We start from the raw sequence: 16730 nt of genomic DNA, 5'->3' as shown, positions 1-16730 counted from the left end.
GCTGTTGTTACTTGCTTCGCTAGAGCTTGGGCCTTCGCGTGTCTTTTCCGGCTTCGCGGCGAGCTGTATACGAGCGTGAAAGACAAATTTCAAACAGCGCCGCCTGTCCAGAAAGAAAGTCAGCAGCGGAGAAATAAAGCGGCCAGACGTGTGCGTTTCGACTCGTTAATTACTCCTCGTCTTCGTGTTTAGTTTCTCTCTCTCTCTCTCTCTCTCTCTCTCTCTCATTTCCGATGCAGGTTTCGACTCACCAAAGCTTTAAGGAGAAAGATTTACGCCAACTTCGCACATGGCGAAATGTAGTTTGCCGAAGTGAAGCGCGAGCGCAGTAAATTGGCCGCACTGTATACAACATTACGGAGTAAGCAACCAAGATGGCCATGACATAGTACTCGCAGTTCCAACGCTTCTGTAGCTCTGCCGTTTGCTATTCGTGAAGTCTGTTTGGGTGATTTCTGCGCCACCGTGTTGCGTCTGGCGTTTCTAATAGAAGTAAATTCGAGTGTTTCTGAAAGCCCAGAAGGTTTTGCGGTTGGGATGGTCTCGTATTCAGTAACAGGCCCTACAAGTTGACGTTTCAACAGCCCGTCGCACCTACACATCGTTTTTCGAAGAGAGAGAAAAGGCCACGAATGGGCAATGATCTTGAATAACAACAGCTTTCCGATGTCTCATTCGGCCGTTCGGGGAAGGCGGATGTTTTGTTACGGCGTCTGACTCGCTGCGTTTTTCCAGTAATACTTCTCGACAAGACATCTGCAGAGGCGAGTGACGATTCACAGATCACTAGATAGGCGGAACGGGTAGCAAACTGGCGGCGTTGTACTGGCTTGTTGTTGCGCGCATTTGCCGGGGAGACGCGTTCCTGCGGCGAGAAACAACACGTCCTGTTTATATCCGGCCTGTTTGCGCGACCGACGAGTGTTTACACGAATCGGGCCGTTCCAGCGTAGGCGTGCGATATGTTACATCTTCTGCATGTAAGCATAAAGGGCCGAGGCTGGCTTCGTGTCTAACACTTAGTAGGTACTTTTCCGCTGCTGTAAACGCTTGCGTCACTAGGGGGGGGAGGGGCGGAGGCGAGGAGGGGAGGCTTGTGCGTCAGATAGCTTGTTGTCGAAGTACGCTATTGTGCAAGCTAACAGACTCTCTTCCTCGTTCTCACGTTCACTCACTCACTCACTCACTCACTCACTCACTCACTCACTCACTCACTCACTCACTCACTCACTCACTCACTCACTCACTCACTCACTCACTCACTCACTCACTCACTCACTCACTCACTCACTCACTCACTCACTCACTCACTCACTCACTCACTCATTTCCTCGCTCAGATAATCAATCAATGCATCCACTGCACTGACATCGCTCTCTCTCTCTTGCTCTCACACACTCACCAATTCACTCACTTTTCTCACTCGGATACTGTTTCGTTTGCTTTCACTCACTCATTAATTCCCTAATTCACATGTTCACTAACTCACTTGCTCTGTACTCACATGTATTTCATCGCTCGCTTGCTAACGCGCTCATTAATTCACCCATCCGCACATTTCCACTCACCAGGCCACTTATTTATTAACTTCATGGAAGCGTTTATCTACTATGCTCGACTTGGTCATGTACCTGCTCGTTCAGGGGATCACTCAATCGCACGCTAACTCCCTCAGTACTGACTTGTCGCTAGTTCCCTTAACTGACCTGTCACCAGCTCTACATACTTATTTCCCTGCGCAACAAAATGAAATGTTACCTGAAACACTCCCCATTGTTTGTTTAATAGAAGAACCTGGCCTTCACTCCTTCTTTGATCTTGCAGTACGTGCTTCTAGCTACTCCATCCAGCACGTTTCTGTGATAGCGGTGGGATGGCGACATGCAAATAATGGTTACAATTGGTTAACACTGAGTGCAGTCGACGTGAGCCAACTTCTTCATTTTGTGGCAGACCATGCGTAACTATGAAAAGGAACCAAGAATATCGGCTTGCAAACAACTTCGTGCGTAAAAATTCGCTTTTGGAAAATTGCTAATTGTTCACTTAAAGAGGAAGCTTTATTTAGCTCGGGCCCAACTCCGACGCGGCCTATTCAACTACTTGTAAAACGCAGACATGTTTTTGTGAGATAACCCCTGGACCCATTTTAGTGAAAATTGATGCATTCGAGAAAGGAAGTTAAATTCTAGGGACTGTTGAAAGCCATATATCGAATTAGGGCCCGAATTTTGGTAAAAAAAATTTCAGAAATGCGAAAGTTCAAAGAAGATAGAAGCACAAAGTTTATGCATTAATAGAGCTCTGCATCATAAATAGATATCATGGTTCTGTAAACGGCATTCATTAGATCATTCAAAGCGGACAAATTCGATACGTCATTTTACATCTTACGTGAATTTGTTACGTTGTGCACAAAGGTTCTGCAGAAGCTGTATTTCTATATTACATTTTTTTTTTATATTCATGTGTAACATATCAATTTTGTCCGCTTTAGATGTACTATTAGATGCAATTCACAGAATTGTATTGTCCTTTTTCGTTGTTGAGTTGCAGAGTTGTAAACTTGAAAGTTTGGCTTTCTGAAAATTTTCAATTTTTGCCAATATTTAATAAAAAATTGACGACCTAACTCAAAAATTCGAAATCAACAGTCACTGGATATTAAGCTTTTCTTTTAAATGCAACAGACCTCATCAAATTTGGCGCAGTGGTTGCCGAGAGAAACGAATCCTCCTTTTACATGTATTTAGATAGGAGCACCCGAGCTAAAGTTTCCTCTTAATAACTAATTCAAAGCCGAATTTATTTATTTTTCGCCCTCTGATTCCACGGCACTAATCATAGCGCCAGTACAGTTGGCTTGTGGCCCCGCTCTCACCCTGGTAACAACTTTCACAGGTTGTTATGCACCGACTCGCACATTTCATCAACAACTCAATTATCTATACTAAACTTACAGAATGCATGTCCGGACAGCGCATGGCATTCTGTAATCAAGCCACGTTAACCCGCAGGAAAGTTTTTTTTTTACTAAAACGGGGTGTTTGCTTCACAATCCCGCATGGTTTAGTAACTTCAACACTTCCCCATCGTTGAAATTTTGAGCGGGACTCGCATCAGCCCCAGCAATGTCTTGTTTTTCCCGCTACTTTTGTGGCAGCCTTTTCACTTGCGTGAGGAAAAAAAAGAGAAAGAAAGCAGCGCTAATCGCCAAGCAGCCTCTGCAATGTAACATTTGTTTTTGTGACTACGTAAGCTTCGCGTATGTTGCCAGACGTTTTCTCGTTTCGCCTCCTCTCCACCAACGCAAACACCCCTTTGTCTTCGACAAGAACAGCTGCGCCAATGCTTGTCGTGGGCGCAGCTGGCGGTTATCATGCTGCCGGCAAAGCTTTGTTAAATTTCGAACACGGAGTTTTCTTCTGTTGCAGAAGAAATTTGTGCTTTCCGAAAGCATCGGGGTCTTCTGCTAGTAACATCGAGTGCAATTAACGTCGCGTTACGCCAGATTTGACTTTGTAATACAACCGCTTGCCCTCTCCCGCATGTTTTTCCCGGCCTTTTGTTTTGTGTGTGTTTGCTTATATTTATGGCATTCTTTTTTACCTTTGAGACGAGTCAACCTATAGGCGAGAAACTACAGCGAAAAGTTAGTTAGGCCTCTGTTTCACGTAATTCCCGTTGATTGTTTATGTTATGTTTTGGTTTACAAGGCGTAGAAGAAAAGAAAGGTGGGGAGGGGCGTGGGTGTTGGGGGTGGATGGGCAGCGTCCACACTTGTTTGGTTTCCTTAATAAAAGATGGGCCGCGTTACGATATGCTAATGCAGCTTCTTTACTTCCTGAAACGACCGCAAAACATCCTTAAGTTAGATATTTCGGTTTTCGTCATGCTGGAAATGTCGGCGCTGAGTTGCGTGCAACGTCGGACCCATATATCCGCTTATATATAATCTCCACAAAAAAGGAAAAGGGAAGACGTGACCTCGAATCAACCGCTCTCGACATTTCCTTGCTTGTAAATAACACCGTGCGCCCGCGGAAGCAGCAGTCACCTCTCTCTCCCCAACCGTGCTTTCTCACAAATATTAAACTGCCCTTGCGCATCATCTAACGGTACAGTTGTGCTGTTGATTGTTGTTCGTGGTGCAGTTCTGTACACAAACGACAGCCTCAACTAGACAATACCGTCGGCGACCTTGTATAGTCGAGGCAGAAATGCAATTCTAAAGAGGAAATGTTGTGTTTCATTACTCACAAATGTCATGCTAATCTTGACTCATGACGCCGAATCCTCTGTGAGTTGTTTGCTCTTGGAGGCCGCACGAACTCCGTTGTGCATTAGGACTGTTTAATACCTTTTGAGGCAAGTGTTTCTCCTATTGCCGCTTTCGAGGCGCTTTCACGCACGCTTTCCGGCAGGCTTTCGGCTTGACGCGTCGTAGTAGTGCGGTTCGATACCACGTGGCGGCGCTGCTTTCCAGTGTTACGTTTCGCCTATGACGCGCGGTGTAGCCGGCGCGAATTCAACGGACGCCGGGGCTTCGTTCAAAGCGGCGGACATTTTGGCCCGTTCGGAGCGGCCGCGACGCATCCCCGCCGAGCGCGTCCCGGCATGTTCAGTGCCACGTGTCTTTGTGTGTGCGTGTGTGTGTGTGTGCCCACGCTTGTCAAAGCGCGGCAGCCGGGGAGAGGAGCTCCCCCAGTGTGAAGCGAGGAGGTCTGACCGGCGCCGGCCCGTCTGATGCGTCACCTCCTTGTCCCAACGTGTCTCTCAGTCCGTCCGTCGCCGCTGTCACGTGGTGTCGTCCCATGACCTTCCTTCTTGCCCGCGACGCCAAGAGTATAAGAGCAGCTGCCCCCGGACGCCAGGAGAGAGGCTCCGATTTCTTCTGTTGAGTAACATGCTCTCCCGTCTCTCTACTTCGGTCGACCTGACCGCCCGCTCTTTGCGATGCTAGAATAAACAAGTTGTTCTGTTAGCAGTCGCCTCATGCTTTGCTGGGACCTTCGGATGCTTCCAGTGTGCCCCAGGCCGCCAGGCCAACGCTACCCTTGGGGCTTGCGACCCATTTGCAACAACGGGCGCCAACGGTCCGGTTGCAACAACGAATGTCAGCACTGAGGTTCCGACAGCTGGTGGCAGCGCTGAGATTCCAACAGCCGGTGCCATCGGTGCGGATCAAACACCAGGCACCGGTAAAGCCCCTCAATCTCCCAAAGTAGCGCCATTCACTTCCCTCCTCCTCCGCTCGGCGCGGCCTCGACGGTGGCGCCGCCGGTGGTGGGCCTGCCGTAGCAGACGACGGCTAACACGCTACGGGAGGAAATCCGCGGAAAAGTTCATTCGAGTCCTGCGGAGCAGTTTTTTCAATCTAGATCTTGCTTTGTCAGTCGGTAACTGGCCTTAAGAATGTCGTGTCGGATTTGCGGAAGAAATAGAGAAAAGCGCCATTATTCAAGGCGTATTTAAGGAGTAAAGCGCGCGCACGTTGAAAGTTCGTGTTGCTGAAACACGACACAAGCACGCGGTGTGCTCAGACACGCGAGTAATTACCAGAGTTTCAAGTTTTGACAGCGTGAAAGTATGTGCACGTGGTTTCGTAGGTTAATTTACGTACCTGCAGGATGCTTTTGTTCGGCCGGCGCGTGAGAGATTCCGACTGTCTGCGGTCAGCAATGCCTGGCAGCAGGGCCGTTTCTGTTCCGCGCCTTTTACAGATGTACGTAGCTCATGCACAGGTTGTGGTGGCCATGAGCAACGTTTTCACACATAGGCGGTATAGATAATTTGAACAACGTACTAGCATATGAAATCGTTATTTATTTATTACAGTGCAAATGGTTAGAATTTGATAGAAAAAAATGAAGGAACTTGATGAGACAACTGGAAAGAGGTTCAGAAAATAATTATCCCCCTCCCCTCATTGGCACCAGCAACACTTTTGTTGAAGTGCTAATTTTATCTCTGTATACTACGTGCGTCTGTATTCTTTTGCGTTGTAAGTTTTCACAAGGAAGCAGTGTTGCGTTAACTGGAGCAGTCAAGGCACACACGACAGAAAAAAAGTTGATTCTTGGGTTTTACATCCCAACACCACGATCTCATAAGGCACGCCATAATGGGGGCTCCGGATTAATTTTTTTCCAGCTGGGGTTCTTTAACGCACCCCCAATGCACTGGACACGGGCCAGTTTTGACACGGGCGTCAAAAGAAGAGGTTGGAGGAGCCGTGGCACTTCACATAGCCGCGCGTTCTTTGCCACCTGCTCGAAGTCAGCCCGCCCGATCTTGTGAATCCACACTTTTCTTCGTTTTGCGTTGCGCCCGGCGGATGGTAAAGCAAAAAGCTTTTTGCCGTCACTGGGTCTGTTGTGGCAACCGTAGGCGCAGCAGCACGGCATCGCAATTAAGCACTCGGCCCTAACACATTGTATAAAACTACCGCGCTCCTTCAAACCGCCTGCCGTACTTACGTCGCGCAGGCCCAAGAATGGGGGTCGCAGCGCGCTGGAAAGAAAAGATATACAAAAGCGCGGCGCCTGCTCTGCGCCGGAAAGAAAAAAATATACAAAAGCGCGGGGCCTACTTTCACGTGACACAGATTGGCCAATGGGGGAGCGGAGGAGGCTGGGGCGACAGGAGGAGTGGAGGAGGCAGCGCCTGGGTGAGCGGGGTGGCGGAAAGATCTAAGAATGGCGCTACTTTTGGAAAATCCGCCTTTTGCGATGCATTGTGGCGCCACTGTGCGGTGGCCACGAGAAACGATTTGGCAGGCGTCGCTCTCGCCGCGACAGACAGCCGCCGCACGCGAGACACGTGTGCAAGCAAGCAGCGTGTGAGTGAAAACCGCAACAACGTGTGCGCACAGTTTGTCGCCGTCCGCTAGCCATGGAGCCCGCTGGTGACTGCTTTGTACCTGGAGGTTTCTTCAGCGTGACGAACGGCTGGAAAAAGCGCTTCGGTAACGTCAAAATACCCACGGAAGCGCAGCTCGAAGAACACATGGTGTCGAGCGGAGCGCGCTTCGCGCGACAGCAAATGAAAGGAACGATGTTCCAAGAAGAAGGATACGTGCGCAACGTCATGTACAACGACGTGTCAGCAGAATCCACGTGCGGACTTTTGCGTAGTATCTGCCTACCGTCAATGAAAGGCGGCTATTACATCGTGCACGCCGCGATTTCCAAGGCGTCGGGCTCCATCCTGGCTGGTCATTGCCTCTGCCCCGCAGGGTGAGCAAGCTTTCTATTCTACATCTGGAGCGCGACCTGCATGAACCGCGTGCTGGACATTTAAGTCTGATGGGTTAAATTTTGGAATTCATAACTATACCGGCCCTGCCGTTTTGGGCTAGCTGTTTGCTTATATAAAGGTACGGTTGCTTAAATGTTGAAAAAATAGACATACTGTAAATGAAGAAAGCGGGGAGTTCTTGTTTTTGCGCATTTGCATGTATACCGATCGACACGGTCGTGCAGCATACCAATTTGCACTTGTCTGCGACCGTACACAGCCTTGGATTATAACGAGAATGACTTCCAAGTTTGGCTGTTTACTGTAAAACCGCTAGTTGTACCTAACTTCGTGCCGGCATAGCTGTCTGACAAGCCGCATCGCATCGTTCAATGATGCTGTTAATGTGTGCACATGGTGTTACAAGGCCAACGCGCGAGTGGTGGTGTGCGGCTCATGTCTGAGATTGGCGCATGTATTTCACGTTGAGTGACGTGAACTTAAACCCGTTCTTTCGAATTCATAAACACTTGATCCCATCTTTTCCTTGATGAATACTTGTTGAGCATGAAAACTCATCTCCTCTTCCATTTTATTCTTGCAGCCTGAGCGGCACATGCCAACATTTTGTTGGGTTAATCCTTCATGCCATTCACTTGGCGCAAAAGGATGCGGCAACGTGCACGGAAGTTCCATGTGCTTGGATTGTTCCTGCCCAAGGTAAGAATGCTACTACTTAGCAAGCATTAGTTAACATAGGAGGCGGCAAAAGTGCCTAAAAAATCTGTGATCACACTTCCGGCCCCTTTCTGCAAACGGTTCTTTGTGGCACCGTGTTGACCATTTAACGTGTTGTAAAGTTTGCATTCGTGGTAGCAGCTGTTGAATATCAACTCATTCACACAGCTACATTGTTTACAGCGTACATGAGTATTGGTATGTGGACAAATATAGGCTACTGGTTTTAATTAAGAACACATATTGGTGTCGCTTCATAAATTCTTAACTACAAGACCTGCATAGAGAAAAAATAATCCCAAACTGCAACATTTAATTTTCTTACAATGGATGTGGTCGTTGGCTAAACATCACAGGAAGCACTTAAAATTTCGTTATTGTACTTGTACAAACAAAACTTTTTTTTTCAGTCAAAAAGCATGAGCCACCTCTGCCTCTGCAAGACATCACTTTTCACACAAGGAAACATGAAGGTGCGAAAAGGCGGCGGTTTGATCCACTGCCAGGGCTCTCACCGAGTGACCCATCTCTGCTTGCTGCCGATCTCGAAAAGGTGGCAGCAAACTGCCTGCTTCTCCGTTATATGAGCAAAGAAAACTCAGGAGAATCACTTGTAAGTGCTACACTTAACTCTGCATGCTTGTGATCTGTTAAAATAAGAGTTAGCAGTGTTCCATCAGCATGTGACGACAGAGAGGAACAGTTTGAGAGCCCCTTTTACTGTGCTTTTATGCGAAGTACAGTTTGCATCAGTATAACACTAATGTCAGTAGTGTTTATATACGGTGACTTTCTTTTTTATATCTCACTAAACAATCTGCAAGCTTAGCAATGAGATGATGCAGCAAACCTGTGATGTAAGTCTTGGTTAATTGAGGCAACTAAACCTCTTTAAAGCCAAAGTTATTTTAAAAATTCTGGCAGAACCTATCTCGTGATGACTGAAATAATGCGAGAGCATTCATGCACATACACACTGTTAAACTGACACAAACATCTGTTCAACTTCCATTATATAGCTTGTCTTGTCCATGACAGCAGTAAGGGACTGTGAATTCCAAAGTGTGATACATTTAAGGGCTTTCAAATGCTGTGTGCCTTTACAAATGACAAGACCTTTGACGCCTCCTGTAATACTGTAGGTATCAAGTCGGTGATGAACCCCCCAGTGCCTGCTTCATAAATTCTTATAGCCACATGTGATTCACATAATTATCATGCGAGACTGTCCAATCACCTGCAACTTATGCAGCAAAGCATGTGAGTATAGCATGCTGGGCAAGTCTTATTAAATTATCTGTACATAGTTTCCTTAGTTACGTGTATTAAGTGTCCCTTGATTTTTCATACCATGCTTTATAGCTGAATGGAATAACTTCTCTACACAGAGCTGCTGAACCTAATTTTAAAGAATTTTAAATCTTGCGTTGGCATATCTGATGTGCATTGATTACTGTTTACCTCTACGTATGGCTTGAGTTTTTTCTATCCCCTTCTGCAACATGCACATTATTGCACTTTCATATTTACATTTGCTCTTGATTTACAGCACATGTTAGCACGAGTTCATGTCACTGCATCTGAATGTTTTTTTTTATTTTCTAATGCTAGTAAGCTTGTAGTTTGCTTACTTTCAAAACTGTTCTTTGCTCACCCTGAAAGAAGGCATTTAGAGTACGAATAAATAAAATGTGAAAAATGATTCAGAAGTACAATACTGAGTTTGCTTGTTTAACAACCATGCGCAATAAGGCATGCCAGGTATGAGACCACAATCTGAACCTATTTTGTTGCGCTTCTCACCACTGGCGCAATATGATGCTGTCAAAGACCTGTTTACAAAATCCTCAAATCTTTACTATGCTGCTTCGTATATTTCAAGCTGCACTACTATTCAAGGTAGTCACTAAGCTAACATTTGCATGTTATCTGCGCTGTCTAATGTAAAGCACTATATTCCAGGATGAACACAGTCCCAGTGAAGTGGCACCAGAAGCTTCAGACACTCCACTGGTCCCAGACATTGAAGACATCCACAGTGAGACCTGTCAAAGACTCATACAAGAGAGGTTTGATGGTAAGAAAGTCCACTTCTTGTTTATTACTTTTTTCGCAACTTTTTGTCTTGGCACGTGTCATTCTGAGGCTGTCTCATTTATATAAGAATGCCCACCTATGTCTCTGGGCATCACCTTCACAAGTATCCCACTGAGCAGCAGATAATGCAGCAGTCACTTTTAGACTTAGTGTCTTGTCATTTCTTAACTTTTACAGGGCTGTCGCATAACTCGATGTGTGTGAGCACCCACAGGGTCCTCAAACATATCTGCTTCATCTATGGCATGTTTGTGAAGCACTGTGTGAATGTATAATGGATGTTCCTTTAGCATGAGTCCATCACCTGGATTCATGCACGGCATTTGTCATATATATATGTTGACTGTGTTTTAGCAGAGCATGGAATTGAAAGCATGCACATTTGTCTTGCTCTTGTTTTTAGGCATGTTTAAATACTTGCAATACTGAACCAACTCTACGATTTAGCTATGTTGACCAGCATAATTAGCGAAAAAAAAATAAAACATAATGAGCACATGCAAGTTACAAGCTGCAGAAAAATTCTTATGTCACTGTGAAAGTAAGCTGTACAATTTTGTAGGAGATTAGTATCTACCTACATTTTAATCGTTGCAATATGCAGTTGTGTCATTTGACACAACCTAAGTACTTTAGCCTCTTTGAGTAGGCCTGTAGGGGTTTCTTTGTAGGAGTAAATAAAAGCTAACCTAATGGTATTAAGTTTCTGACAAGTGATTCAACATAAAAGAAAGTAAGGCGTGCAAACACCAACAAGAGAACTAGACAACATGGCATTTACTTAGTTTGGTTCTCTTGTATCCATGTTTGCATGCGTTACTTTCTTTTAGTGCGATTCGCTACCAACTAGCTGAACTTTCTCTCATTTTAAGCTTCATTTCTAGTACACTTAGCTCCTATCTGCAGTGTTTGTGTTGTCTGGTTCTCTTGTGTCCATGTTTGCACCCCTTACTTCCTTCCACGATGAATCCCCACCAAATAGCTCAACATTGCCATGACAAGTGATGCTTTGTTGACGTCATGCTACTTCTCATTGCTTTAATACAATGTAATGCTTGCTGTACGACTTGTAAAACGGATTCTAAACCTATAAATTAACAATACTGTTTTTTTTGCAGCTATACAGGCCCTCTCGGTGGACAGCAGAGCAGTTGTTCTCGAGTCAACGATTGGACAGGCCGCAAATCCAACCTGGCACATGGAGCGGATTGGTCGGCTAACTGCCTCAATGTTTAAAAGAATTGTGTGGTGTTTGTGTAGCTCTGCGAACATTAGTTGCATGTTTTGTGCTAACTGTTGCAGCGTTAACGAATGAGTGCTGGAGGCGGTACTTTGTTGCAGTGATGTTTGTGGTGGTGATTTGGAAGTGTGGTCCGCAATTTGTATGGGTTGCTGTGATGTGCTGTTGTTTGCCGTGCGCTTAAAAGCTTCAAACTCGGCTCGTAGCTCGGCTAAACTGTTTCGAAGTATTTTGTTTTCTATGGCAAAATGAAAAGAAATAGCATGGCCTAAGCAAATTGTGTAGCATTGGTGATAACTATAGCCGTTACGTCTATAGACATAACAAAATAAATGTGCAGTGTACATGGAAGATAACTGAAAAAGCAGTATCATTTATTTAGAGATGGAAAATACAAATTTCCTCAGAAGGTAGCACAGTAGACAGCGTCGTCGTAAGTACACGTGATATAGTATGAGAGTACACTGTTGTTACACAGTCTGGTCTCTTCTGGTCATAAGCATGGTAAAGGAGGCTCATTTGAAGTAGAGATGTGCGAGCTGGCTACTTGTTCTCATTATTGATTGAAATGATTGGCTGTAGAAAATTGCACAAAAAGGCGCAAGTCCTAAAAATGCTGTCAATAATGTCGAGCATGTTGATTGGCAGTGGTTTGTCTAAAAAATGAAATTCTTTGATACGTCTTATGACTCGCTCAACATGGATCCTAGCGCCAGCTATTTTTCGGGTGGCAATCACGTCACTAGCTGACAATTGGTTCCCCATTTTAAATGGTGGCATGTGGATTTGAATAGATGGTGGAAAAACGCCCTCCAACCTAAAGCCTTTGTCGACCATCACACCGTCCCCCGCATCTAATAAACCCAGTAGGCCCGATTTTTCGACAACTTCGCTATCACTAACATGCCCACCCCACAAATCTGGCACAAATGAAACGTAGCCATCTGGTGTTACCCCAACAAGTGCTTTAAACGTGTTATAATGCTTGTACGAGGAGAAAGTATGCCTCTGTGCCTGTAGTTTTGAAGGTCTTTGGATTCTCACCTCTGTGCAATCAAGGATGACTCTAGTGTTTGAGAAGTCACTGAATGCCATTGGCATGTGCCTTTTGATCTCTGCTAATGTGGGAAACCTTGTCAATGCTGAGAGCTCTTTATCGAGAAAAATTACCCATGTACAAAAGATGCGACTAAGGCATGACTGAGAAATTCCAAAGATTCGAGCCACTTCCTTGGCACAAACACCAGTCCTGAGCCTATACAGCACCATGAAAAGTTCTTCGCGCTTGGAGAGCTGTCTTTCCTTTGCTTGTGTTTTTCCTCCATCCCAATAAACCATGCGTTCTGCATTTTTTTCAATGTGCTTAAAGAGTGCTTCAAACTGTTCCTTACTTTGCAGTCCTGTATAAAACTTAAAAGACGATTTGTGAATAGTATCCACAGAAAACGTGCAGCGTTTTAGCTTTCTGCATTGCAGTTCTAGATCCCTGACTTTCCGTTGTAATGCCACATTTTCAGTTAATAGGTGGTCAGTGTTCTCCTCTCTGCTTAAGGGCGTTGGCTCTAGGACCTCCTGTGGCTCAGTGAGCATTGGGGATGTTGCAAGCAGCAAGAGTGCATCAGCTGCTCCTTCCTCGTCGAATGAAGAGTCTGCACCTGCATTTGCATCAACAAATGCAATAAAGTGACGCTATTGCTTTAGACACAATTCATTGAACACTGACATTTACTCTGAGCATTCGCACTTTGTGCGGAGTGCACTACTCTAATGACCTGGTCACCTGAAAGCAAATTATGGATAATTCATATGTCGCAAACGTGCAAGACTCGCAATGAGCAACATAAGGTGAGCCTCAGAAAACATTTCCAGCTGCATAATGTGACAGTGTGCTTGCCATTAGTTCAAAAGCCACTGCTCACCCTGAACACAGGACGTGTCTGGTTCCCCATCACTGAGACCTTTACAAGTTCCTCCTTGACCTGAAACCTCTGTACCTGTGATGTAAAGTGAGTAATAAAATAGTATGAGTACACACAAAAACGCATGACTCGGATAGGGCATGAAGTGTAGTTCTTAGGGCAAATATCACGTTTCACCACTGCATATATTCCTTTATAGTGTGCCATAGTGCTTGGCGTACATACACAGGCAATGGGGAGGCCAACAGAATGTCAGTTTGCATACGTGTTTTACCCACATAAAGTATATGTACACCTAAAAAATGCCAGAAAATGGCCAGTATGCCCGGAACCGGTGATACCTGCTGTTGGTGGAGCGCCTGTTTTCCTCTTGGAACGCGCCGCGGTACGAACATGGCGGTCGACCGCGTCCTTCTTTCTGAACTGGTCTGTATACACGAACAGCGTCGGTATGAAGTCCGGATGTCTGGGTGACAGTGAAGGTGCCCCTGGAATGTGTCCGTTACACAATAAGACGCGCCACTCGACTCCAGAAAGCGCAGCACGGGAAAATGAGCCATAGTACAAACCGTACTACATCGCTATTCGCTAAACGAACATAAGCTTTCTTCAAGAAATATTACTATACTCGGTGTCGACAAGAATGATGAAACGACAAATAGCAGCGATTGCTAACTAGCACCATCAGCTACTTAAACAGTGCACGCCGTTTCCAAATCTGCCCGGCAGTGCAGGCGCGCTTGGCTCCAACAGATAACTACGCCGACATCACGAGCACTCGCTGAACGCTTATGAAGTAGTAAAAGTGTGCACGGTGTAAAGTTGCTAAAGACGGCGTTCTAGCGGCGGCCGCACAGAGATGACAGCAAAAAAACAAAGTAAAGCACAACGCGGCGGCCGCACAGTGATGACGACAAAAAAGAATTAAAAAAAAAATAAAGCACCGCGTTTCACTCGGCCGGCTCGCGCGAGCAAGAGATCGTTTGTTTCGCTAGCTCAAACACATTTGCGTCTTTCTCGAGATTATTCGTATGAGTCAGTAACGACAAAAACAGAGAACTACGTATGTGGATGCATACCTGTCACAAAGTGCTTCCCGCAGAGTCGAGATGCTGCTGACGGCTGCCATGGACGCCCTTGCGCATCTTGCCGCTTCACAGCCCTAATCCAGGCTTCACGGCGCTGTCGATCTCGTTTTACCGACGGAAATTGGAAAAACCGCACTGTCCTGCTGGGACTGTCACGTGAACTGCAGCCGTACGCGACACACGACATTGGCATCGCGCCAAATTTCGATGTCAATATGTTAGGAAGGCGTGCCGTGCGCGCGGCAGCGAGAATAGCGCAGCTGAGAATCGCAGCGCCTGCCCCGGCCGTCCGCCGTCTGCTCTAGCGCCTGCCAAATCGCTTCGCTCCTCAGCCGCTAGGGCACTGCGCATGCGCAGTTCGGCGTCGCAAAAGGCGGATTGAGGGGCTTTAGGCATCGGCAGAGCGTGTATGAAAAAAATTATGCGCGTGGCTCTGGGCGCAGGAACGGCCTGCAGCGTCCCTTGTGAGTGGCTGTGTAAAAGAGAAAACAATCGAGCCCGTTCTTTGCCGTTGTAACCGCTGCACTTTGCAAAGGCGGTTGTTTTACGAATGGGCTATGACGTCTAGACGGTGTTCCAGACGACCGCGAGAGCTTACGGAGCAGACGTGTTTGCCGCGTTTCGTCGGATCCCAAAGCAGGCTGTCGTCCAGGCGACCTAGCTCAGTAGTGGAGCGACCTGTACAGACCTCACAACAGAAGACCGTGAAGGCGCATCCGTGTTTTCTGCGGTTGAGTGCGCCTGAGCTTGCGACTCTGACACTACAGACTTCTTTTTTTTTGTTTTACTTCAGAGCGCCGGCTCTGACTCCTCTTGAAGCGATTAAATTTCGTCAGTGAGGTTGTATGCACCCACGTTGTGAGCTCTGCGTCTCGGAAAATCAATCCTTATCAGCATTTGCTCCTAAACGTGACGGTGTTGTCGTTATGCACTCGCGGAATGGTGCGGAACATCTGCAGACTTGTTGATTCTGCGTCGGTCCACTTCTTGTCTGCCGAAGGGTACGCGTATGTCTGTGTTCTGCGAGTTCTTCTCTTCATTTCGTTAGCACTTTGAGTGCCAAAATCTGAAAAAAGTATGTGTGCGAACTGCGGCAAGGTGGTCACGTGGAAGAGGCGGAGGGGATAAGGGGAAAGCTTAGAAGAGCGTGTATGTGGCATGTGTATGTCTATTTGTATGTATATATGCCACCACCAGTAGCACTAGATATAGATGGAACTTCGAAGTCTGACGCTACCAATACCAACTGCCCCCGACAATGGCTGACGAAACCACCCAGCAGGCCGTGGCCCAATCCCCGCAGTTTTCGTAACGGGCGCACTGCCCAGCGCGACGCTCCCTTCTTTAGCGAAACAGATGACCACGATGTGCAAGATTGGTCGGGTGACGTTCGAAAAGGTGAGCGGCCACAATAAGTGGGACGACCCATTGAAACTACAGAATGTCTCGTTTTATCTCAAAGACGTCGCAAGCCTGTGGTACGGCAACCACGACGCTATTGACAGTCTACAAGGCACAGAATTCTTTTCATTCATAGATTGGCGCCCAGGGCATTCGCAAGCACCCATGGCAGACGCCGATCGGCCGAATACAGATTCTGTCACACGCGACGGCTTATACGAAACTAACCTAATGCCTTTTGGATTCTGTAATGCACCCGCAATGTTTGAGCGCATGATGAACACAGTTCTGCGCCGCTTGAAGCACCACACGTGCTTGTGCTATCTTGACAACGTTGTTGTTTTTGCTCCTGACTCTATCACGCACCTTCAACGGCTCCAGTCTGTTTTAACGTGTTTAACAAACGCATGGCTACCACTAAACCTCAAGAACTGCTGATTTGCTTCTCGGCAGCTGACAATTCTAGGTTATGTCGTATTTAAGGATGGAATTGTCCCCGATCGAGCGAAACCTCGGGCCATCGCTGAATTCCCTAAGCCAACATTCGTCAAGGAATTGCGCAATTTCATCGGTCTGTCTTCCTATTTCAGACGCTTCATTCGCAATTTCGCCGCCATCATATCGCCCCTGACATAGCTAATTTTTAAAAGCTACGGATCCCTCCCTTTGTGGTCGTCCGAGTAAGACCAGGCCTTCACAAAGCTCCGTCGTTTGCTAACGTCTCCACCAATTGTGTGCCATGACGACCTGAGGGCCCTTACCAAGGTGCACACAGACGCCAGCGATGTTGGCCTCGGCGCTGTTCTTGCCCAGCGCAAACAGCGGTTTCCGGAATATGTCGTGGCTTATTCAAGTCGCACGCTTACGAAAGCTGGGACAATTACGCTGTGACAGAAACAGAATGCCTGGCCATCATCTGGGCTCTCACCAACTTTAGGCTTTATTTGTACAGCCGTCCATGTGATATAGTCCCGGACCACCATGCACTATGTTGGCTGTCGTCCTTGA

The 16730-nt window shown here is 46.7% G+C and overlaps 3 protein-coding genes across 6 annotated transcripts in view; 1 reads left to right on the top strand and 2 right to left on the bottom strand.

The window, feature by feature from the left end:
* LOC139056178 (uncharacterized) overlaps positions 1–16730 on the bottom strand; it is a 254910-nt gene that overhangs the window by 111812 nt on the left and 126368 nt on the right. The gene's annotated exons all lie outside the window — the stretch shown is intronic.
* On the top strand, positions 6822–12676 carry LOC135904070 (uncharacterized). 2 transcript variants are annotated; one of them, XM_070534165.1, is made up of 5 exons: positions 6822–7238; positions 7844–7959; positions 8388–8590; positions 9940–10046; positions 11193–12676. In XM_070534165.1, exons 1-5 carry the CDS (start codon positions 6895–6897, stop codon positions 11308–11310), a joined length of 888 nt encoding a protein of 295 aa, XP_070390266.1. In that variant the 5' UTR covers positions 6822–6894; the 3' UTR covers positions 11311–12676. The 2 variants fall into 2 exon arrangements, with proteins under 2 accessions (XP_070390266.1, XP_070390265.1); XM_070534164.1 differs by having other exon boundaries at positions 9940–10054.
* LOC139056176 (uncharacterized) lies at positions 11668–14606 on the bottom strand. The gene is made up of 4 exons (XM_070534163.1): positions 14313–14606; positions 13575–13721; positions 13234–13308; positions 11668–12969 (listed from the first exon to the last, which is right to left on the bottom strand). Exons 1-4 carry the CDS (start codon positions 14512–14514, stop codon positions 11858–11860), a joined length of 1536 nt encoding a protein of 511 aa, XP_070390264.1. The 5' UTR covers positions 14515–14606; the 3' UTR covers positions 11668–11857.

The sequence above is a fragment of the Dermacentor albipictus genome, chromosome 2 (assembly GCF_038994185.2).
Source record: "Dermacentor albipictus isolate Rhodes 1998 colony chromosome 2, USDA_Dalb.pri_finalv2, whole genome shotgun sequence".
Classification (NCBI taxonomy): Eukaryota; Metazoa; Arthropoda; class Arachnida; order Ixodida; family Ixodidae; genus Dermacentor; species Dermacentor albipictus.
The sequence above is the reverse complement of the archived record's forward strand: the minus strand, read 5'-3'. Positions and strand labels throughout refer to the sequence as shown.

Bases quoted from the DNA above. Each gene is read 5' to 3' on its own strand.
- LOC135904070 (XM_070534164.1), top strand. From the start codon at position 6,895: ATGGAGCCCGCTGGTGACTGCTTTGTACCTGGAGGTTTCTTCAGCGTG. The intron at 8,591-9,939 runs GTAAGTGCTACA...ACTATATTCCAG, and splicing joins AAAACTCAGGAGAATCACTT to GATGAACACAGTCCCAGTGA. The intron at 10,055-11,192 runs GTAAGAAAGTCC...TTTTTTTTGCAG, and splicing joins CATACAAGAGAGGTTTGATG to CTATACAGGCCCTCTCGGTG.
- LOC139056176 (XM_070534163.1), bottom strand. From the start codon at position 14,514: ATGCCAATGTCGTGTGTCGCGTACGGCTGCAGTTCACGTGACAGTCCC. The intron at 13,722-14,312 runs GTATGCATCCAC...GACACATTCCAG, and splicing joins CGGGAAGCACTTTGTGACAG to GGGCACCTTCACTGTCACCC. The intron at 12,970-13,233 runs GTGAGCAGTGGC...ATGCAAATGCAG, and splicing joins AGACACGTCCTGTGTTCAGG to GTGCAGACTCTTCATTCGAC.